The following is a 25,530-nucleotide window of genomic DNA, read 5'->3' on the forward strand; positions in this document are numbered from 1 at the left end:
TGGTCTCCATGTTCCCCAGACCTTACACTTGTGATTTTTTTTTCTGGGGGAGTGTTAAAGATAAAGTCTACATGCCACCCTTACCACCCACCATGCATGATCTACAAGGACACATCACATGTTACAATAAACGTGTATGGCGGGAATTTGACTACAGGCTCCTTGTGTGTCAAGTGACAAAAAGGGCTCATATTAAACAGCTGTGATGTCAAAAACATTTTGGATGTTGTGCAAAACAACCTTTTGAGTTTCTTTTTCTATTGATATCAAATACCGTATTTTTCGCCTTATAAGACGCACCGGTCTATAAGACGCACCCCAGTTTTAGAGCGGGAAAATAGGGGAAAAAAATCAGTACTCACCTCCCCCGGCCTTCTGCAGCTCTGCTGCAGGCTGTCGCTCCCTCCTGGTCCCCAGCAGAGCATTGCTTTCTGGACGCAGGGCTTGAAATCCCCACCTCCAGAAAGCTAATACTGTGATTGGCTGAAGGCGCACATGTGTTAGCCAATCACAGCCATTCAATGATGTCATTGAATGGCTGTGATTGGCTGACGGCGTGTGTTAGTGAATCACAGTATTAGCTTTCTGGAGGAGGGGATTTCAAGCCCTGCGTCCAAAAAGCAATGCTCTGCCGGGGACCAGGAGGAAGTGACAGCCTGCAGCAGCGCCGCAGAAACCTGGGGGAGGTGAGTACTGATTTTTTTTATTTTGACAGGAGGAGAGAAATCTTCTAACTGATCGCACATTTGTTCACGCGATCGCGAATTTAACACGCAATCGCGCCAAATAAATCGCGTCCGCGCGTTAAATTCGCGATCGCGCTAAAAATGGCGATCAGAACGAATTTTCACCACATTCGCTTTATAAGATGCAGGAACTTTCCCCCCCCCGCTTTGGAGGCGGAAAAAGTGCGTCTTATAAAGCGAAAAATACAGTATATGTATCTGAGTGTCAATAAACATGAGCTATGAGTGTTTAAAATCAGGAGGATCATTTCTAATAACTTTGTAATCATAGGCATACCGTGAGGGGTCGCAATTTCGACCTGGCGCCTGTGCTTAAGGGGCCGAGAGGCCGCCCTCCACCATATACAAATACACATTCAGGTCGCACTGTCAGTGGCTGCGCGATTAGTGCAGTCCGGCCAGCAGTACAAGCCAGAGATGAGGAGCGAGCGAGGAGGAAGGACTCGGAGGGAAGATGGGGGGAGGAGGAGAAGGGACACAGCGCATGGCAAGCCATGGCATGGAATGGAGCAGGGATGATGTCATCTCCCTGCTGCTCCCCTCCTGCTGACATTGTACAGCTATTCCCCTCACACAGAGAAGTGGTCCAGGCCTCGGGGTATGTATCTATGTATGTATCTATCTATGTCTGTCTGATGTCTGTCTATCTATCATCTATCTATCTCTCCCTCTCATATCTATCTATCTGCTTGTCTGTCTATCATCTATCCATTTCATATCTATCCATCTCACTCTCATATGTATCTATCCATCTCTCACTCTCTTATATCTATCTATTTCTCACTCTCATATCTATTTATCCTGTTTCCCCGAAAATAGGACGCGTCTTATATTAATTTTCGCTCCCAAATATGCACCACGTCTTATTTTCAGGGGGTGTCTTATTTCACCGCAGCAAACCCGTCTGTGGCCGCTAGTCCTTCAATTGGCCAGCTTTGTGGACGAAATTTCTCAGAAATCTCGTCCACATGGGACAGCAAATCTGTCACGGCAAAGCTGGGAGAAGCCAGCGTTGTGGTGCGGATTCACCGGCCACAGAAACGGAAAAGCGTGCAGCCAGGTCGCTTCAAAACAAGTGGCTGAGTGCCATGGGTTTTGAAGCAGCACTTTCCCGGCGGAAATCTCACTGTTTATCGCTGTGGCCAAACTGCGAGATTTCCGCTGGAAATACGCTCTGTGAGAACCCAGCCTTAAGAATCACACACAGGTTGCCTGACTCACACACAGAGCCATAAAAAAATAAGGGCTGTAAAGTAACGTACCTGTCTGCAGACAGAAGTTCCTGTACCATTTGTAAGCAGGGATGGTATTGCAGCTTCCGGCCACCAGAGGGAGATCATCACAGTAGACATGTACAGCAGGAACAGAACGTACAGTATGGACTTTTCCAGCCAGCAAGGGGAGCTCACAACAGCACAGCAGGGACAGGATAACAGCAGACTGTCTGCAGATCTACCTATACATTTAGAGGTAGGAGACAACGGGGATGGCAGCAGGGGACAGGCCTCTTGACTTGTCTGCACACTTTACTATGCCTTACTATCGGGGAGTGCCTTATATTTGGGACTTCAGCAAATTTCAGGGGGTGTCTTATTTTCAGGGGGTGCCTTATTTTCGGGGGAAACACGGTATCTATCTCTCTCTGTCATATCTATCTAGCCATTTCTCTATATCATATCTCTCTCATATCTAATCTCTCTCTCTTTCTCATATCTATCTATCTCTCATACCTTTCTATGGCTGGTATAAGTTATACATCTCCCTGTGTATACTGTATATAATTGCACACTTTACACACAATTAAAAAAGGCATCAAAAACACATGCGGTTTTTAATAGTGTATGTAGTTTCTTAACAACGTTTGTGGTCTTTGAATGCCGCATGCAGTTTTTTAAATTTGTTTTTTTTATTGTGGTTCAAAAGTATAACAAAAAACATGAACACAACCTAAGGCCACTCACACATGCGTTCAGATAATGCAGCTCGAAGTCGTATCATTTTTACCGCAATTTCGAGCAGCGTTTTTGAACGCATAGTGCAGCATTTGACAGCGCTTTTTAATGCACCCCATCATTGTGATGGATGAGGAGGTGTGTTAAAAGCCGTGAAAATGCAAAAAAAGAACAGGCAGCTCTCGAAGATCGCGTCGTTAGAAACACTGTGTTCAAGCTCAGGTCTGAGTAACCCCATTAAAATCAATGGGAGCATTGTACCGCTGTTAGAACAGCGCTCAGGATGCCGCGCGCTTATAACAGAATAGTAAACAACGTAAAAACAAAACCCCAAAACAACACCTTATATGTACACCAGATTGGTGCCATTAAAATATATAACTCATCCAAAAAAAAACCAAAAAACAATCCCTCATACAGCTATGTCAACGAGTTGTGGCTGTTGCAATGCGGCAATAAATATCACTTGGTCCTTAAGGCACAAAACAGGCTGGTCACTGAAGGGTTAATGGACAAGACCTGCTCAGGAGGCTGGCCCCTGCCAACAGAGTTCCCTTCTTTGTTTTACACTGGGTTAGTGTGTGCCCTCCGCCCTTATAAGGTAAACACTGAAGCAAGTTTACGCAGAGGCCTCTCTACCTGGACCTACGCCAACATCCTACAGAGAAGAGATTCTGACCACAGGCATAAAACACTCTGACATTTTACACATATTTCCACAGTTTCTTTTGTTTTTGGGTGTAATGTACATACAAGACAATGAAAATAAAAGTTTTACTGCTGACCATTTTTGAAAGGACAGAAATAATGAAGCTTTATAGTCGAACAGTTTTTTCCTTTAAGCCTATTGGTAACAAAAACTAATGCAAAAAAAGAGCATGTTTCCAAACGAGGGACAGAATAGCATCATAAGCTCTTCTATCCCACAAACAAAAAAAAGTATACAAAATGCAAGGGTGGTCACACGTAGTCATTTGGAACTACATTTCACTAATTACAGTGGCTACATCACGCAAGATATATATATATATATTTTTTTAAATTAAAACCTATATGCTTGACAGACAGTAAAATTCCAATATGAATATCCTCTTAGGGCTCCTTCACATGAGCGTATGCCTAATTGCACACGTTTCAGTGCAGTGTATTTACGTTACGAACAAGGTAGATTTGCACGCATCGTACTTTTCCGCACACAGGGCATTTTCTTTTGCGCACACGACATTACCACACCTCGATTTAAAATGCTATTTTGCCTAATGAGGTCGAAATATGTTCTTTTTTTCACTGAATTGCGCAGTGTATTGCAGATTTGCGAGCGTAATAAGTGCGAATCTCCCAAAGATTTCTATAAGGACCCTTGGGGTGCAAATGCACACAAAAATTCATTTTTTAATGGATGCACAACAAAAAAAAATAGTAGAAACCAATTCAAATCAATGGATTCTATTCTCTGCATGTTTCGCACTCAAATATTGAACATGCAAATACGCTCGTGTGAAGCCGCCCTTACTGTCGGATTCCTGAGGTCCCTTTGTCATCACCTTGTTGTCAAAGAACCATTCTATTAAGTTGGGATTGCCTAAAGTGGATGTCTCCTTCAATGACAAGTAATTACGTTCAGTTATGGAAGACCCCTTTAAAGTATCATACTTGTAAGGTTTGCAAAGATAGGGCTTATTCCCATGGACATATATCGGCTGGGTTTTCACGCCCATCCGATATACACTGCACCTCTCTGCAAGGGGAGGAGGTGGGACAGGACAGGAGCAGTGCACTGAGCTCCCGCCTCCTCTCTCCCCTCACCACTGTTTGCAATGGGAGGGACGGGACGGGGCGGTGCCCACCCCTCCCATTGCAAACAGTGGCAGGGGGCCGATATACGTCCATATGAATAAGCCCTTTTGCTAATATGTGGTTTTGATAGTAGGAGATTGAGACCCTTAAAATGAGCAAGTTCATGCTGTGGATTTTCTAAGCTTAAAAAAGCGCCATGGATTTGCAAGAAAATCGATAGCAGAAATTCCAAATGGACTCTCCGATTTCTGCTGTAGAGTTTTGTCATGCCATGGATCCGCAAGTGGAATAAATTCATTTAATGTGGCTAATCTACGCATACCCCCACCCCCAACACACATTGACAGAAATATGTAAAGTGTTACAATCCTAACCCAAAACAATTTGTATGGTTTTCACCACCAAATAATCAAATCCATATGGAGTCTATAGAGCACATTATAGGAATTACTGCTTATTTTTGGCCAAGTGTATAGATCATCTAGTACGTTTTATGACTATATATAATGCTGTAGCAACAGGTATGTTAGTTAAGAAGGTTGCAACGTTCAATTAATAGATCAAAAAAATCCCAGGGTCCTTTGTTACATATTGTCTACAAATATTATCCAGCTCTCGCTGCGGAGCGGGGCGGCATGTTTGTGCCATGAAATATAACAGAGTGTGTATTTGTTCATTGTGGCTACGCTACTGCTATTATGTAAATATTTAACAATTCAACAGGTCTGGAAATCCATCAATAATATCTATAATCCAGCCATTAGCGTTCATCTATATTTATCCAGGGAACTCCCAACAGTTAAACATTAACAGTGCTCTCCTGTCTACTATGAAGCTTGCTGAACGGTAATAATACGTGTCCTGCAGATTTATGCTCTACATGACTCCAACGGGTAGCGAAGCATTCAAACCAAGTGGCTTTGTTGGGTTTAACAAAACAATTACTAGGTGATTATGTAAAGAACACATCGCATAGCAGCTACTACTAATAGTAACTGTACACAGACCCCACACAAACTGGTCAACTTGTCATCTGAACCAAAAGGCCATACTGAATTATAGTCAAGTAGACATCTACTGCACACTAGAGATGAGCGAGCATACTCGCTAAGGGCAATTGCTTGATCGAGCATTGTCTTTAGCGAGTACCTGCCCGCTCGGGAGCAAAGATTTGGCTGCCGGCGGCAGGCGGGGAGAGCGGGGAGGAACGGAGGGGAGATCTCTCTCCCCCTCTCGCTCACTGCCGCAACTCACCTGTCACCCACGTTGGCAGCCGAACCTTTTCTTCCAAGCGGGCAGGTACTCGCTAAGGACAATGCTCGATCAAGTAATTGTGCTTAGCGAGTATGCTCGCTCATCTCTACTGCACACAAATTGATGTGTCTTGACCCCATTGACAGCCATTTTTCACCCCCACTTTCAAGAAATCATAACTTTATTTTTCGATTGGCAGCTACATAAAGGTGCGTATTTTTTGCCGGATGAGCTGTAGTTTTCAATTGCACCATTTAAAGTCCCATATAATGTATTGGAAAACTTTGTGAGGGCTATGTTTTTTGCATTTTGGGGTATATATTTTTGTTCGCCTTTTTCTGACAGCGTTCACCATGCAGGATAAATCTTTTTTAATAGCTTTGACTTTTTACGAAGCTGGCGGTACCAATTATGTTGACATTCCAGAAATTATGAACGTCTATCTTAGGGAGAAGAGTACGACCCAGCAGATTGCAATCTTCAGAGATAAGGTACTGACTGAGGTGTTTGGCAGAACATGAAAGTTTATCCAAATGTTTGTTAACCCAGCTGTGTAAAAGAGCCACCAATCAACCAACAAAGCAGCAGACGCTCATTCATGCTCGATGACTTTCAGCAAGCATAAAAATGCTCACTGATTGGCTGTACACCTTCCCCGTGAATGGGGAGACATACAGCCAGCCAATGGGGATAAACAATTTTAAGTACAATTGTTCATTCCCACAAGCCGAATTGTAGAAGACTATTAAATCAGCACTGATTGCCATGTGTCATTTGCCTCTCGTTGCATCAGGCTGAGAATTCGACTGATACAAGGACCCTTATACCCCTTTGAAATAAACATGGCTAGGGTGGATTGCAGCACTTTATTTACCTACATATGTAATAGTGTGCGTGGACCACTATGTGCAAGTTACAAGCAGTATGGTAGATTACTGAGAGGACTTAGTAATCGTTGCGTTTCTCCATGGTTGGCTCAGGCAGCCACAAAATTAGGCTCAATTAGGCTTAGCCTGGGGGGCTGGCGGGCTGGCAAGACCCACTCTGTCTCATCAGGGGGCAAACATAAAGCAGAGGTGCCAGCTGTTTGAATTATGGTGCTCTTTTATGCTTCCAAACCCAACATTGTATTATGCTTTTAATTTTCATTTAATATTTACCATGCATCCAAATTTAGGCTATTGTTTATTGTTATCAGCGTCTTTCAGGAGGCACTAAATAAAAACCTGCTTCCAGCTGTGTTGATTTCTTGGCCAAGAGTAGAAGCTATCAAACAAAATATGCAGGTTCTACTAAAAAGGGAATAGCAAAGAAAATAAAACATGGAAAACATACATGCTTTCCCCTTACATGGTCAGTAGCGTTTCAACAAACTTGTGCTCCTATGATAACTTGGAAACGTGCAATTCACTTATTTTACAAAAAAAAAGATTTTGTACTGAAAAAGTGCTCTAAAGTGCTGGTCTCTATGGGGGCGCATATTTGGTATTTCAGCCACACTTCTGTAGTGGTGAGCGATTCCAGCGACCTGATTTGATGTTGGGTACACCCCCCCCTTTGGAGATGTGCACGAGTGGCTGGCCCGTTAAATAAGCAGCAGCAGGGCCGTAGGAGGGTCGGCAACTAACCCCAACCCTAAACCCTAACCCTAAACCCAAACCCTAACCCTAACCCCCCGCGGGTCTCGTGAAGTAGCACTCGTGCACATCTCCAAACGGAGGGGTGTACCCAACAACCAATGAGGTCGCTGGAATCGCTCACCGCTACTGAAGTGCGGCTGAAATACAATATATGCTATGGGGGCACCCTTCTTTTTAACTTGCTGTCCACTTCCTGTTGAAATTAATCTCTACTAGCAGAGACGTAGGGACGGATAACAGGGCGTGGGGTGCAGTCTTTGCTTGCTGCAGTCTCATGCTGCCTATAGAAGTCTATGGCAATGGGAGGAGTAAAGGAGGGAGCTGCTATAGAGAGACAGAAACTCATACAGAGATGGCTACAAATTTTAGCTGTTTTATCGCACCCCAGTGCTAGATCTACATTGCTCAGTCTTACTGAATAGTTTCCTCCATGCTGTTTCATGTATGTGAGAGACAGGGGAGCAGCATCTCCTAGTCTTTGTGTGTGCTGTGTGTAGGAGAAATCATAGCAGCTAGTCTCTAGCTCAGGGACAACTGACAAATAGAGATGGAACCTGCAGAGAATAAACTGGTGAAAAATGCCATGTACAAGTAATATAATGATAACACATACATGACATCTTAAGCTCTGGTCACACTTAGGCCGCCTGTCCACGTCCGCGACACAATATCGCTAGCGATATTCCGCCGTGGGGAGGAGGGGGTAGCACTAAAAAGTCTCCGCGATGAGCCTATATTAATGATAGGCTGACCGCGGAGAATCGTGGCATGATGCGATTTTAATCACATGAGCGGAAAATCGCTATGATTTTCCGTTCGGGTGCAGTAGGCTGCGCTTTGCATATTTATCCTATAGAAAGCGTTTCATGCAAACTCGGCGTGCGATTTATTGCTGCAGATCTCACAATAACATTTCAGCCAGCCTTACATTGCGAAATCCGGAGCGGCATCCGCCTCCCAATTCCGCAGCAAATACTGCCCATAAACATGGTAGGGAAAAATCGCTTTTCCACATCAATGAGCAGAAATCAATTGCAATTTTCGGCTGAGGGAAAAATCGCAGCATGTTCTACTCCAGCACAAATTCTGCGTGGACGGCCTCCATTGAATTCAATGACAGACGTCCGATCTGTGGCCCTTTCGCAATTATCATTGTGGAAATGTTGCGGAATCCACGTCATCGCCTAGCAACGGCGTGGAATAATCTGCACTGCGCATGTGCGCTGGCCGCACATCTGCAATACAGATCTGGAGAGGTACGCAGGTGTCACCGGCCGGGCGCAGGGTGGGATTCCCCTGCGAGATCCCAGAATCCAACTTGGCCAGGGTGTATTCAGCCTTATGCTTGTCGTTGCCATTGTTCGGCTCAGTCATAGAAGCCAAATCGACCGGCTGCAATTAAGATAGCGCTATCTGCTTCCATTACTGTCCGCACTGACAACTGGCCTAATGATCAGCTGATTGGCAGGGATCCAGAACAGCAGACCATGAGGATAGATCATCAATCGTAAAAGACCCAGACAACCCTTTTAACCCTTTCCAATCAATTTGTATCCTGGTTTTCCTAGGGGGCTTACTCTTTTTCTGTCGTTATACAACAGCGCTATATGCTGGCTAAAGCCAGTACTGCATGAGGCGACACGTTGGATAGGCTCCGACAGCAGAGAGACTGGCAATATACAGTAAGAGAACCCCAACGGATGTCTTCCAACATCGGAGCTGTACAGCCTTAAATCATAATGTCTTCAGACGTCAGACAGTGGATTGGAAAGGGTTAAGTGAAATACATCAGGAGAGTTGCATAATGTGCCCTAAAAAACATGTATTATTAGCTGAAAACATTTTTTGCCAGAAAATACTGAAGTACTTGTACGATAGTCATGCAGTGCTGAAATGGACTAGCAATAAAATATGTAGTGTGTACCATTTTGATAAAATGTCTCGTTTTCCCTTTGTGAAGTCTCATTCTTGAGTCATCCTTGCCAACACTCCTCCTTTACCCAGCGCGTACTAGGTTCAGATTAAGAATGCAGATTTACTTTTTATTAATGTTAAAAGATGACACGGGAGAATAACTGAAGAGGAAAATGCAGACACAGTACTGTACTTACTCTAAATAAAAGCTTGTCAAACAAATGATAAGGAAAAAGTGAAACATCCAAAGGACTTATTCATCGTAGAAAATAGTAAAATAGCAATGACCCTCCATGCAATGGTAGATACTAAAATACATTCATCTGCGGCATCTAATGGCATTTTATTCAATGGATGCAAGTTTCAAATTGTTTTACAAATGTATATCAAGAGGCTCTAGAAAGGACAATAGCCCTTCATTCATATTTGACGTACAAATGTGGGCGGCATAGGATATATTTTTGGAACACAACCCTTTAATGCAATGCAAAAGAAAGTCTCACAGCTCCTTCTCTACATATTTGCGCACAAAAGCGTATGATGTTAGTCAGTTTGTTGCATAACAGCGTCCTTGTACTGGATCGCGGCTTAGCATTTCAGCAGTTAAGTCATTCATTATTCTGACTGCTTCTTTCAGAGCATCAGAACTAAAATTGCTGGAGAAAAATGTTCATTGACATTTGAAGAGCTTATTTCTCTGCAATAGGCTTCAGATTCTAGTGTTCAGAAAATGATGGGGGTGGAAGGTTAGAATTAGAGATGAGCGAACGTACTTGTCCGAGCTTGATACTCGTTCGAGTATTAGCGTGTTCGAGATGCTCGTTACTCGTGACGAGTACCACGCGATGGTCGAGTTACTTTCACTTTCATCTCTGAGACGTTAGCGCGCTTTTCTGGCCAATAGAAAGACAGGGAAGGCATTACAACTTCCCCCTGCGACGTTCAAGCCCTATACCACCCCCCTGCAGTGAGTGGCTGGCGAGATCAGGTGTCACCCGAGTATATAAATCGGCCCCTCCCGCGGCTCGCCACAGATGCATTCTGACAGAGATCAGGGAAAGTGCTGCTGGTGCCGGAGCTGCTATAGGGAGAGCGTTAGGAGTGATTTTAGGCTTCAAGAACCCCAACGGTCCTTCTTAGGGCCACATCTGACCGTGTGCAGTACTGTTGAGGCTGCTTTTTGCAGTGTTGCACTTTTTTTTTTTTTGTATATCGGCCGTGCAGAGCATTGCGTCCTTAGTCTGCAGTCATTGTACAGAGTATAGGGCCAGTACTGGTGAGGCAGGGAAAGAGATATTCAGGCTATATAGGCAGTGGGCTTTTTCAAAAAAATTGGGGAAAAATATTATATTTGGGCTGCCTGTGACCGTCTTCAGTTTACTGCGTGTCTGCTGGGGGTAGTAGTCTTAAAGGAGATGTCTCGAGAAAGCAGTGAATTTTTTTTTTGCCCAGTCCCCCTAATTAAACATACATTACTAATTACCCCTGTAAATTACTTTCCTAGCTGGTTTCTACTTACCGTTCCAGCGTTTCAGCAACTTATAAAACTTTTCCCCAAGATGGCCGCCAGCTCTTTTCCCTTCGCTTGCTGTAGCCCACGTGCGCGCTCCCGAGACGCTACCAGCTGTGTCTCCATGGCAACCAGACGCCCCGCAGCCGCCGACCGGACCCCAGGAATGAACATGGCCGACCTGTCACCCACCGCCAGGCAGCAGGTAACCGGCGCAGCCCCCCCCCCCATCACAGCGGCAGCCCCCCCGGCCTAGCGACAGCCCCCCCCCCGGCCCAGCGCTAGTTCCCCCGGCGCAGCGACAGCCCCCCCCCGGCCCAGCGCTAGTTCCCCCGGCGCAGCGACAGCCCCCCCGGCCTAGCGACAGCCCCCCCCGGCCTAGCGCTAGTTCCCCCGGCCTAGCGTCAGCCCCCCCCGGCCCAGCGCTAGTTCCCCCGGCCTAGCGACAGCCCCCCCCCCGGCCCAGCGCTAGTTCCCCCGGCCTAGCGGCAGCCCCCCCGGCCTAGCGACAGCCCCCCCCGGCCCAGCGCTAGTTCCCCCGGCGCAGCGACAGCCCCCCCCGGCCTAGCGACAGCCCCCCCCCCCCCCCCGGCCCAGCGCTAGTTCCCCCGGCCTAGCAGCAGCCCCCCCGGCCTAGCGACAGCCCCCCCCGGCCCAGCGCTAGTTCCCCCGGCCTAGCGACAGCCCCCCCCGGCCCAGCGCTGGTTCCCCCGGCCTAGCGACAGCCCCCCCCGGCCTAGCGCTAGTTCCCCCGGCGCAGCGGCAGCCCCCTCGACCCATCACTTACCAGGACAGCTGGACGGTGGGACAGCTGAGCGACTTCTCCGGACAGCTCGGCAGCTCTGCACCTTCCTCTAACAGAGGAAGGTACAGAATGGCCGCTCCAGCGCGCTCCCGAGCAGTGACAGCTCGTCTGCGCATGCGCAGAAGAGCTGTAGCGGGGAGCACACTGAAGCGGCTCGTGCTGAATGGAGAAGACCGGACTGCGCAAGCGCGTCTAAAAAAGCAAGCTGCCGGCGAATTTAGACGGAACCATGGAGACGAGGACGCTAGCAACGGAGCAGGTAAGTGGAATAACTTCTGTATGGCTCATATTTAATGCACGATGTACATTACAAAGTGCATTAATATGGCCATACGGAAGTGTATAACCCCACTTTGTTTCGCGAGACCACCCCTTTAATTAATACGCAGCTAAGCGTTACAGCAGGCTTGCGCAAAATTGTTTCCTGGATCTGCTGTCTCTGTTACATCAGCGCCGTCATCCCGCCAGGGGGAAACAGTATACATAATATTATACGCTGCCTACAGTATCTATCTGCTGGGGGTAGTAGTGCTAATTATTACGCAGCTAAGCGTTACAGCAGGCTGGCGCAAAATTGTTTCCTGGATCTGCTGTCTCTGTTACATCAGCGCTGTCATCCCGCCAGAGGGAAACAGTATACATAATATTATACGCTGCCTACAGTATCTGTCTGCTGGGGGTAGTAGTCCTAATTAATATGCAGCTAAGCGTTACAGCAGGCTGGCGCAAAATTGTTTCCTGGATCTGCTGTCTCTGTTACATCAGCGCTGTCATCCCGCCAGAGGGAAACAGTACACATAATATTATAAGCTGCCTACAGTATCTATCTGCTGGGGTAGCAGTCCTAATTAATACGCAGCTAAGCGTTACAGCAGGCTTGCGCAAAATTGTTTCCTGGATCTGCTGTGCGTTCCGTAAGGGAAGTCAGCCTCCAACCACAGGCCAATAGGCGGCACATTTAATTACAGCATTCTGTTTCTGCACTACTGGTAATACAGCATGCTGAGGGGTAGGGGTAGGCCTAGAGGACGTGGACGCAGGCGAGGACGCGGAGGCCCAAGTCAGGGTGTGGGCACAGGCCGAGCTCCTGATCCAGGTGTATCGCAGCCAATTGCTGCGGGATTAGGAGAGAGGCACGTTTCTGGCGTCCCCACATTCATCTCACAATTAATGGGTCCACGCGGTAGACCCTTATTAGAAAATGAGCAGTGTGAGCAGGTCCTGTCGTGGATGGCAGAAAGTGCATCCAGCAATCTATCGACCACCCAGAATTCTGCGCCGTCCACTGCTGCAACTCTGAATCCTCTGGCTGCTGCTCCTCCTTCCTCCCAGCCTCCTCACTCCATTACAATGACACATTCTGATGAGCAGGCAGACTCCCAGGAACTGTTCTCGGGCCCTTGCCCAGAATGGGCAGCAATGGTTCCGAATCCTCTTCCACTGGAGGAGTTTGTCGTGACCGATACCCAACCTTTGGAAAGTTCCCGGGGTCCGGGGGAATGGGGTATTCTCGGACTCCCTTATTATTTCAATTGATGACCAACAGGGCCTTGGTACTGGTGCATCTTGTCTCCACCGGAAGTGAGGGCTTTGACAGCCCTTACCAGCATGGAACGCCCCTGTCAGGCCCCTAGCTGGCGATTGGCTGCATTGCTGTCTGGCCACTAACACACTTACAGCGCCCAGCACACTGTGGAGGGCGATGGGGAGACTGACTGCCTGGCCGTCAGCAGTCTGCCGCAGGCAGCCCAGATGGAAGTGCGCCGTGATGCTTTCGGCCTGTCTGGACAGGAACAGACTGACAGCAAAGCAAGGACGACACTGCGGAGGCAGACACAGCTACAGCGCATTGCCCAGCAGAGTTCAGAGGCCGACAGGGAAGTGTGAGCGGCTGCACGTCAAGAGCCTGCTGCTGGCAGCGGTGAAAGGAAGTGACCAGGTGTTGTGCCAGCCCCCCGGCCCAGCCATCCATCCATCGTTTAGAGCCCGCCGGGGAGCAGGTCAGCACACACTTCGCGGGCTACCGGGAGCAGAGATTGGAGGGTGCCGGATCCATTAGAGCCCGTTGGGGAGCAGGTGAGCAGAGACATGGCAACCCGTTCAAGTGCCTGGGCCGGCTCGCAGGCAGGCCAGATGACAGAGACACGCACTGCTGCAGGGTCGCAACAGGAAAATGGCAGTGGAGATGAGACACTGTCAGGTCAGCTACGGGGTCGCAAGGATAGATGCCAGTGCATATGGGACACTGTCAGGAGCGGGGTTGGGAGGCCCAGTGGGAAAAGTGACAGGATGCATCAGCCAATCACCACTTGTGGGCGTCACCAGGCAGTCCCTTGTATGTCAAGCTGGCTAACCCATGTCTCCACCCATTCTTCCAGTGTAGACAAGATGCAAGAGTACCCAAGGCCTCAATAGATGATTGTCGGATCGCTGCCGATCAGGCGATTCCCGAGAGTGCTGTCACTGTGGTCAGCATAGGAAGCAGAAATGCACTTTCTGCACTAAAGATAGTGACAGTGGCCCCAGGAAACAGCGGTGATCCCGTTGGTCATCAATATAAAATAATAAAATCCTGGAAAGCCAATACAGTACCTACAGTGATTAACGTACAGTATATGGAGATGAAAAAGGTCAACAGGCAGATATTGGTTGGTAAGGTCTCTAGCATAGCATACAACAGCTTAACTTCTCGGGAAAAACATTTTGCAGCTTGCAGAATAATGTGCTTGGAATGAAAAAAACTCAAGCTGGTACATCTGCAGCTTTCATTTGATGATAAGCTTTAGAAAACATACTTTGTATATTTAGGACACAAGTTAAAACTGCCATAAAAATTGGATTCTGGCAGTTTCTTGTAAAACCTATTCAGCCTCTAAGAGCAAATGATGAATGGAATAATGAGAGTGAAAATGGAAACTATTTCATAATTATCACCCTGGCTTTCAGGTCGCTTACATGATTTATAACGAGGATTACTTTGGTTTTAACACCCAAGCTTAACCCAGAGGCTCAAAAGGTCACTTTTCTTCTAAAGTCCATTAAGGAATTGCAGCTGCAGCTATAGTTAATGGATTGAAATCCTACATTCTGTTAAACAAGACAGATTTCTTCTCATTTACAGTATTGTAGAACCGATGTCATCGCAGTATCCTAGCAAGAGCTGCATGCACAATGTACTACATATCACTGGTTAGTTTACAGAACTGGCCGCATGGCATATCATTGCATCCATGAGAAAAATAAAGTGTGGGAGACATTGGACAGAAGCAGAGAGAAGGAGCAAATGAGAAATATACATATTAAAGGGGTTATCTATTCTTCTCTAAATTAAATGGCCTAATTGTAGGTTAGACCGCCAATATTAGATTGGTTGGGAGTCTGACTCTCGGCAACCCCGCCGATCAGCTGTTTGTATGGGTGATAGAGCTCAGGGGAGGGCTGCGGCCTCTTCACTGCTTACATAGCTCCACAATGCAGTGCCATACTTTTAGTAACAGTTGTGACTTTTATTGCAGCGCTGTCCCATTTAAGTTCGGTCAGGCCCACACCAATTCAATAATGATAGGCCACCAATTTAAAAAACAATGTAAGCACATGGCCTTCTTTGGGCATAAGGATGCATCAATTTTTAAGGGAGCCATAACTTATTTACTTTTCCGTTGACGCGGCTGTATAAGGGCTTGTTTTTTGTGTGGCGAACTGTAGTTTTTATTGGTCTATTTATAAGTACGGTACATAGACTAAATTGTAAAACATTTATTAATTTTATTTTATGATTGCTGGGAGAGAAAATGCATCAATTCTGCCATTTTTTACAGTGTTAGGCCTCATGTCCATGGGGAAAATCAGGCCCGCTCCGGATTCTCCATGGAGAATCCGTAGCGGGTCCATCCTGCCCCGCGGACATGAGGCATAAAAATAAGAATAAACTTACCTCTCGCCCGCTCCGGATCTTCCCTTCGCCGCGGCGTCATCTTCTCTGCGTCGCGGCCGGATCTGTTTTCTTCGGCCCGGCGGATGCGCAGGATGACGTCAGTGACGTGCCCCGCGCATGCGCCGGCCCGAAGAAAAAAGATCCGGCCGCAACGGAGAGAAGATGGAGCATCGGCGAAGAGAAGAACCGGAGCGGGTGAGTAAATTCCTATTTTAGGTCTCCTGCGGATCCGGACGGCTTCCATACGCTTCAATAGAAGCCCGCGGGAGCCGTCCCCGCGGGAGACACGCACGAAAATGGAGCATGGTCCAGATTTTTTCATGCTCCATTTTTAAAAAAAAATCACTTTTATTGACCATCCGCAGGTATTTATCTACCCACGGGTGGTCAATGCATCCCTATGGGATGCGGATCCGCGTGCAGGAGAAGAGTTAAAATCCGCTGCGGATTTTAATTCTTCTTTTGCCCGTGGACATGAGGCCTTAATCATGCAGCATATATGACCCAATACATTTTGTTGGTACAATTACAACAATACCAAAAGTTTTATTTATTTGTTAGGTTCGTCCAATTTTCCACAATAAAACCCCTTTTAAAAATTTTTTTTTTCTAAAACGCTGCATTCAAAGTCCTATAACTTTTTTATTTTTCCATGGACGGAACTCTGTGAGGGCTTGTTTTTTGAGTGACCAGCTCTAATTTGTATGCATACAATTTTAGGGTACTTAAAAGATGCTTTTTTGATCACTTTTATTACATTTTTTGGGAGGCAAAATGAAAAAATTTCATTTTTTTTAAACTTAAACCCTGTGGTGGGAAGGGGTTAATAGAGAAATGCTAAAAGCCGGCGTCAGACGCACATTCACTGCGGTCAAAAACGAAGGTAAAATGCGATTTAAATGACCAACATGTTTCATTTAAGCTTGGATTTAAAATAATTTTTGGTTCCTAGGTCAGTTGTGTAACGATTTTAGATACTGATACTGTACGCTTTGCCCTTCAGTTGTACATATATGTAAGTTTCCTTTTCGAGCCATGTCTGTTCTATTTTAGGGCATTTAGCGTTCCTCGTCAGTGACAAGGAGCTCTAAAAGCTGGCGTTGGCTGCAGCACTGCTGCGTCCGAAAGCGAAAGTAAACTGCTGCGCTTACCGCAACGCCTGTGTGAGGAAGGCATTAGAATAGCACCTACTGTTTCTATCAAGTCCAACTCAGAAAATGTTCCAAGGTGGTCACACATGCTCAGTCTTACTTCCTTGTAGTTTTCAAGCATCTTGAAGTACATGCACTTTAAAAATATATGCACCACTCTCACCGGAGATGTTATATGGACCGGAATATTTAAGTCTCTATTGACTTTTATGGGGGTAAGCTTGGCTTACATACAGAATCCAATGGATTAAGCTGCATTTTCCCACACACTGTGTATATAAATCTAATGATATGGTCGTGTACATGAACCTATAGGCTAACATAGTCAGCACATCTGAAGACATTTCCATGCAGATCTCTTATTTGCTCATGTACATGAATCCCCTAAAGCTAAGTTCACATTATCATTTTTTACAGGATTTTTTTCAGTTCATGAATAGAGATGAGCGAACCTACTCGGCCACGCCCCTTTTTCGCCCAAGCGCCGCGATTTTCGAGTACTTCCGTACTCGGGCAAAAAGATTCGGGGGGCTCCGTGGGTGAGTGGGGGGTTGCAGCGGGGAGTGGGGGGTAGAGGGAGAGAGAGAGGGCTCCCCCCGTTCCCCACTGCTACCCCCTGCTCCGCCACGCCTCCCCCCGCGCCCCCCGAATCTTTTCACCCGAGTACGGAAGTACTTGAAAATCGCAGTGCTCGATCGAGTAATTACTCGAAACGAGTACGTTCGTTCAACTCTATTCATGAACTAATGTGACTATCATAGATAGCTGCATAAACAGAGCAAACCAAAAAGTAAGATGCCAGTTACTAATTTCTTTGCGGAGTGGCTATTAGGCCCAACACTGAAGATACCTACTGGATATTACATTTTAGAAGGATACTATGGAATGTACTATGTCCATTGACTATAGATATAGGGACAAAACCTTCAAAAGTCGAATGAAGAAGAATGCACAAGAAGCAACTTAACCCAACAAAATATTGCAGAACTAAATGATACTACATTTAAGGCTAAAACCCTGAACACCACAACTTTAATAACATACTAAACAAAATCATATGTCTCCAAGGAACAATAGAGACGATGACGCAAATTTCAGAAAAAAAACACTCACTACCCAAAAATATCCTATCTGGAGCTATCTTAATTGAATTAGCAATCTGAATATATTGGCAGAGGTCTCCAGAGACAGATATCTCTTGGTTGTTTGAGCAGTAAACAGTATTATCTCACAGCTGTACTATGGGAAAATGTAAATGCTTTTGGCAAAAACTCTTTTAGTAAATGTGAGACAAAAAAGTCTACTTAACTTTTACAATATATACCAATCAGCCATAACATTAGGACATTATTTCATGACAATTGCACCTGTCAAGGGTTGGGATATGCTAGGCAGCAAATGAACAGTGAGTTTTTGCTGAGGAAGCAGGAAAATGGGCAGGCATATGTATCTGAGCAATACTGACAGGAGCCAAATTGTGATGGGCAGATGATTGGTTTAGAGCATCTCCAAAACAGCAGGTCTGGTGGGATATTCCTGGTACGTAGTGGTTAGTACCTAGCAAAATGATCCAAGGAAGGGCAATTGGCGATCTGGCGGCAGGGTCATAGAAACTCAAGGTTCACTGATACACTTGGGGAGCAATGCCTAGCCTGTATGTTCTGATCTCAAGGAAGCTTCTGTAGCAAAAATTGCTAAAAAAGTTAACGTTGGCTAGTATAGAAAGGTATGAACACACAGTACATTACAGTTCACCATGTAGGTGGTCAGAGTGCCCATGTTGACCCCTGTCCACTGCCTAAAACATTGGTTTGAGAGCATCAGAACTGGACCATAGAGCAATGGAAGAAGGTGACCTGGTCTGATAATTCATATGCAAAACCTGTGCATGTGTGTCACTTGAGGAAATAAGGAAGATGGAACAATACCTCTGTAGCGCCACCCATCGGAAGGCAGAATTCCTGCAAACCAATGTCAGACTCTTTATATAAGTCTTATAACAATGACTAGGAATTTAAAACTAATCCAGAATCCATACACAGACAGCTGTTTTGGGGTGTTTGCCCCTCATCAGTGTGCAGCAGGTTTCTGGCTTAGCTAGTGAGAGGCCTGTGACGTGGGTCGGGAAGGGTATCGTTTCCTCTTAAGAAGAGAACCTAGAAGGTGAGTTATAAGGCCATCCATGCTACTCTTGGAAATACTTGAGGAAGAGATGGCACCAGCATGTACTATGGGGAAAGGCATGCCAGGAGAAAAAGAGTGATAATCTAGGCCAGCGTTTCCCAAACTGTGCTCTGTAGAGCCCTTAGGGTTCCGCGAGCGACAGTCAGGGGGTCCAACCGAGGGTCTGCGTGGTACCAAACCTATGGCACACGTGCCGACGGCTACTCCCCACTGTAGTGATTACTGCGGGGTGCCGCAGCTCCCCGCCGGTAATCACGTTGCAACGCTGATCCCGGTGCAAACTACGGTATGATGTCAGCGTGCACCCAGGATCCTTCTCCCCTGAGTCCTCTCCTCCTTGGTTCCACAGGAGAGGACAAGGGATGAAACGTTCCGGATCACTCACTGACATCAGTGGGCAACGGGGTTAAGGGGCTAATATTGCTGGGGCTACTGATGGGGTTAATATTGTGGGGGTTAATATTATTGAGGACGTTAATATTATTACTGTGGGCTTAATATAACTGAGAGGGTTAATATTATTACTGTAGTGTTAATATTATTGAGGAAGTTAATATTATCACTGTGGGGTTAATATTATTACTGTGGCTACTGTGGGGTTATTATTACTACTGGGGCTTATGTGGGATAATTATTACTACTGGGGCTTCTATTACTCCTTAGGCCACTGTGGGGGTCACCATTACTCCTGCCGCCGTCGCCACTGACCACAAGGTGAAACCCCTGGATGTGACAGCATCAAGGGGTTTGAAATCCATGGTATCCCCTGCTGCAGCTGTAACAATCACAGTAGGGGATAGCGATAGCACCGCACTTTATGTGCGAATTTTGAATGCACCCAAGTGCAATTTTTTAACCATGATTCCTGCTTCAGTCATGTAAATTTTTGCCAATGCGTTTTGTGTTCGTCTCACACAAGTAAATGCGCAGCAAAAAACGCTTGTCTGACTGAGCCCTAATGCATTATTTATCCCGCTGATGCGCCCGTGTTACTGGACGAAAAAGACGGGCGCGGTGTAGGTGCGGACGACTCTCCGCACTGCCGGTAGAAAGAACACATGACCGGCAATGGAGCCGGTCATGTGTTTTTTCTTCCGGCGGTGCGTAGAGTCAGCCACACCTGCAGTGCGGCCGTCTTATTCTGCAGGAACATGGGCGCATCGGCCCCCGGATGCGCCCGTGTGACTGAGCCCTCACAGTCTCAAAAAAAAAAAATGTAATGAAAAGCGATCAAAAACTCATATGGGCTCCAAAATGATACCACTAGAAAATACAGGACACCCCACAAAAATGAGCCCTCTCCAACAAGATGGAGAAATAAAAAAAACTTATGGCTTTCAGAAGACAGTGGCAAAAAACAATTTAATTTTTCCCCAAGAATTTATTTTTTAAAAGACATATCAAAAGAAAAAAAACTATATAAATTTGGCATTTTCATAATCGTGCTGACCCATAGATCACAGTTATGTAATTTTTTTTCTGCAGTATGTATGGCATAAAAACAAAAATCCCCACTCCAACTATGTCAAATTTTTTTTTTCATTCCATGTAAAAAATTTTAAAAGATTTTCAGTACATTGTATGGTTTGTTAAAATAGTTCCACTGAAAAATACAATTCACCACGCAAATAACAAGCCCTCAGACAGCTGGGTCGATGGATAAATAAAAGTATCATTCGAAGGACGGGAGGAAAAAACGTCATTAAGATGTTAAATGATCAACAGGATGGTCCATCAGCAGCTTTCAAAGAAAGAAACAGTCTGTGCCATCTGAACCAAAATTTCATGCAGCAAGGCAAGGAGACTCCAATGCAGTAAAAGCAGCTAGATCCAGTTTTTGAGTCATCTATGTACAGAAATGACTGGATTAAGGGTTTAATCTATTCATCTCTTAAAGGGGTTGTCCCACAAAAGCAAGTTAATTCGTATCCACAGGATAAAGGTTCAATTATAGAGACCACCACTGATCCCAAGAACAAGGGTGGTGCGTCTAAGTATGAACTGAGCAGTGGTCGCTACTGACCGCCAGAGAGAGCCTAGAATTTGAACTCAGCTATTTCTGGCAGTCCCACTAAAATGAATAGAGCCGTTCCGGTCGGTCCTAGATGCATTGGACCTTTGTTCTCAGAATTGGTGGAAGTCCAAGTAGTTGGACTGCCACTGATCAACAAGTTGAGCCCTGTTGTCCTACAGGGAATAACTTGCTTTCATAGGATAACCCCTTTAAGTTATTTTTAATATTTAAACGGCCGATAGCGACTTGCGCTTGCACAGAACATGGACACTTGGTTCCTGTACTGTCCGGGACACTGCACACTTGTGCGAGAATCACATGGGAATAGGACATGCTGCGATTTTTCCATCTCGCTGCAAGAGAAAAATTGCCCATGTAAATAAACCCATTACAAACAATGGGTTCTATTTTTGTCTAAATTTTGCGCGCCTCAGAACGCACAAAACTCACACCTTACTGTGAAAGTGTAAATAGTATAAGATGTACTCGTCCGAAAGCATTGATGTTAATGTCTGTTGTAACACTGACACAAAGACTCACTTACCTTGGACACAGACATCTGATTGGTGGTCAAGGTACCAGTCTTGTCTGAGCAGATTACCGATGTGCAGCCAAGAGTCTCAACAGATGGAAGACTCCTCACAATAGCATTCTTCTTCGCCATTCTACGTGTGCCCAGAGCGAGACAGGTAGTAATTACAGCGGGGAGGCCTTCAGGAATAGCAGCTACAGCCAAGGCCACAGCAATCTTAAAGTAGTATATAGCTCCACGAAACCAAGAGCCTCCATGAACAGGGTCATTAAAGTGGCCGATGTTGATGACCCAAACAGCCACACAGACCAATGATATGACTTTAGATAGCTGTTGCCCAAATTCATCCAGCTTTTGTTGTAGTGGAGTTTTCTCTGGCTCAGTTGCTACCATCTGGTTCCTGATCTTTCCAATCTCTGTGAACACTCCAGTTGCAATCACTACACCGACAGCTTTACCAGCAGCAATATTGGTTCCCTAAAAGAGCACAAAAATTGGTGCAGCCAAATCAAGTAAATATTTAAACAAGTAAATAAAGTTTTTATATATACACACACATTCATACATACATATATACACACACATATAGAGATAGATAGATAGATAGATAGATAGAAGATAGAAGATAGATAGAGTGAGTTAGTATATTATACTTTATGCCAAAAGGCAATAAACCCTAAAATGGGTGCCTAAAATATAACTAATATTACTATACCTACAAAACAATCACACTATATAAATTTTAAAATTTGGTATCAACCACTGTTGACAGTATGGGCGGGTTGCGACAGATCAACAAGGACAGGTATAAGGAGCCCAAACTGCCCTCCCTATAAGCTACAAGGCTGGATATAATTAGTCAGGGCCATTGGTGAAAGCTCTATGGTCAGTTGCGGATCAAGCAGGATGCCAGCACTCCCTACTCAGCCAAGTGTTTCTTTGAGTTGTTACTGTATAGTATTATACCTTTATTGTTGCATGAGCCTCCAATTGGCTGCATAGCATTGTTGCTAGAGGAGAAAGCACAGCAGCACACTGAATACCTATGCATACTTCAAAGCAGGGGCGTAACTAAAGGCTCAGGGGCCCTGATGCAAAATGTGAGCTTGGGCCCCCCCTCTATCTGTATCTGTACCCGTACCCATACCTAAACCATGCTGCACTGAGACATAACTTGAAGCTTCTGGGCCCCAATGCAAAACCTGTAACAAGGCCCCCAACTATAATGCTTTATTCATAGTACTGGGTTCCCTATATAGAGAGAAGAGACCTTATGGGCCCCCTAAGGTTTCTGGGCCCGGGTGCAACCGCATCCCCTGCACCCTCTATAGTTACGCCGCTGCTTCAAAGCCTTTGGGCTAATTCACACTAGTGTATTTTCAGTCTGTGTGTTGACCAACCCTACAGCTGATTGGGCTGACAGCACAAGCACCCACAATAGTCAATGTGCCAATTCACAAATCAGTTTTTTCACACGGACACAAAGAATGCATGAAATTCACACAAACATATGCGTTAATACGTTCGTCCGTCCAGAACATATATTCGAATGAATATAGGGAGGAGATGGCAAGAAGCAGGCTTGTACGTCTGTGTAGCCGATCATTCGGCTTTTTTTATGATCAAAAAGCCGGTTCACACGCTTGCGTGTAACTTTCTTCCCATGGAATAGAATGGCAATTAAATGCCCAATTATGGCCTGCAATTTTACAGCAAAATAGCTGCTCTTTTGTGAGAATAATCTTGCATTGAAGCCGCTTGTGATAAAAGTGCACAATTTTTTATAGCACGTCAGTAGGACTTTCTAATGTTAAAAACTCTTGTACAATAAGAATTGACATGTAGAAGTACAATTAAATAAGGTTTGGTACGGTGTTAGCCAGTGGAGCAAAATGTGATTGTTCCCAGTAAGAGAAACCAGGTAATCTTGTAGATATGAAACCTTTTAATGGCTAACAAAAATGCATGATGTTATAGGAAGCTTTCAAAGCTCTCTGGGTTCTTCCTCAGGCTTAAGAAAAAGATGTGGAGAGGCATATGTATGAGTGTATACATATGCTTGCCTTTTCAGATCTATTCCATCTAAGTCTAAGGAAGAACCCTGAGAGGTTCGAAAGCTCGCTATAACATCATGTATTTTTGTTAGCCATTAAAAGGTATCATATCTACAAGATTACTTGGTTTCTCTAACAATCACATAAAAATAAAAAATAGACATATACGGAACAGTACTGGGATGAAAAAAAACATGGATGTTTTTTACAGACACAACCGGAATGAGATACATACTCCAGGGTGAATTCAGCGTTAGGGTCCATAACCCTGGGGGTTATCACAGCCATTGAGGCTTGAGAAAAGCTCCGGATAGGAGCTGAAACGTTGCCTTTGCCATTGTGTGATAAACCTTTTTGTATATGGAGGAATAAAATATTTGCGGTTTCACTATTCTGCTGCCGGACATCCTCTATTTTTTGGCTCCTTATCACATTGTGGGACTTGGATCCGTCCCTTAGCCCGGTGTGCATACCCTTTATACTCCGACCACAAGACTTTCTGGTTTTATTCTTAAGTGCTGCTGATAACCTTGTGATATTGCAGGGTCCATAACCCTACTGTAATTATGTGCCATTACTCTGCATGTAACACACTCAAATTTGATGTTGAATGAACTTCAATGTAATTTCTTTGTATAGTACTAAGGCCAAAGACATACAGCCGTATGTGTGTTGTGCCTAAGAAAAATGGGTGGAAGTTGAACCGGATAGGACACGGTCCTATCGATGTTTAATCTACATGGACACTTCGAGAAAAGGATATACCACAATTTTTTTTACATGGACCATCGGTCTTTTGTAAAAAAAATCTTGCTTCTGAATAGCTTCATAGCCTATAATGGGGCCTTATGCTGTCTGTGGAATACATGGAGAGTACACGGTCCGAAAATACGCCATGTGCCTATGGCCGAAGGAGGATGTTGGTGCTAGTTACATCATTATAAGTGTGTGCAGAGGAGTAGGGGAGACAGAGAGATACACAGAGAGCGAGCAAGAGAATGAGGATTTTACTTACGGAGAAAAGCATATTCTTTTTGTCCTGATTGACAGCTCTGGGGTCTGGAACTGGATCTGTATGTTTTATCACTGAAACGGACTCTCCTGTCGAAAGTACAATGATATTTTATTAATACAGCTATTATCCTCCTCTCTAGAATGCAAAGTGACCATGAGAGCAGTACAAAATGTCTAACAATTTAGATCATACTCTGATATGAAATAAACAAGCAGCTGTATCTCATATTACCCTTTGCTAAATTTGAAAGACAATCTTCAGAACAAAAAAACTATGGAATTTAATGTACAAAAAATAGCTGTTATAATGTCTGATTCAAAAGAAGAAGAAAAAATACACATCTGAAGGGCAAAACGTAGAAGAACTACACAACTGACCTGGAAACTTATGGTTGGTAGAAACATATGCAAGCCCTTAGGCCGACTGCAAATGACTGGGTTGGATTCCACATGCGGGAGCCCGCATTGAAATCTGATCATGTGCCTGGGCCGGTGTCCGCGCGTACCTGTCTTTTCTTTTTTTCCTGTACTGCGGATGGTCCGCACAGTGAATTCCTGACCATTCTACAATGTCATTGACTTCAATGGAAGCCGTCCGTGCGGAATCCACACAGAAAAGAGGATGCCACAATTTTCACTCCGCGAGCGGAAAATTGCAATTGATTTCCGCTCGTGTGCAGGGAAAAGCATTTTTCCATAGCATGCTATGGGTGGTATTTGCTGCGGAATCCAGAGGCGGACATCCGATCCGGATTCCGCAAAGCAAATTCACCCGTGTGCAGCCGGCCTTATAGTACACCTTAGGGACATGATAAAAAAACATAGGTTTGAGGCTACACTACAGAGATTTTCCCAAACGGCACACATACCATTCCCAAACGGCACACATATCATAATACATTTGCTTCCCTCATACACAGCCAATCATAATGTGTGATTATCTAATCAGCCCAGCAAATGGCAGTTTGTCCTTTCTGAGCATGCTCAGTGTGCCCCTTCCAGGACTTTGTGGTGTATGCTCAGTACATG

At 45.2% G+C, this 25,530-nt stretch overlaps 1 protein-coding gene across 1 annotated transcript in view; it reads right to left on the bottom strand.

Annotated features, from left to right (window-relative positions):
- The window catches only part of ATP2A3 (ATPase sarcoplasmic/endoplasmic reticulum Ca2+ transporting 3), a 174,851-nt gene that overhangs the window by 52,828 nt on the left and 96,493 nt on the right, over window positions 1-25,530 (bottom strand). Inside the window, exons 7-8 of the mRNA XM_066576944.1 lie at window positions 24,503-24,588; window positions 21,446-21,910 (exon numbers count right to left, since the gene is read on the bottom strand). Coding sequence (XP_066433041.1) covers window positions 21,446-21,910; window positions 24,503-24,588 — 551 coding nt within the window. The remainder of the gene's footprint in view (window positions 1-21,445; window positions 21,911-24,502; window positions 24,589-25,530) is intronic.

This window comes from Eleutherodactylus coqui, chromosome 1 (assembly GCF_035609145.1).
Source record: "Eleutherodactylus coqui strain aEleCoq1 chromosome 1, aEleCoq1.hap1, whole genome shotgun sequence".
NCBI lineage: Eukaryota > Metazoa > Chordata > Amphibia > Anura > Eleutherodactylidae > Eleutherodactylus > Eleutherodactylus coqui.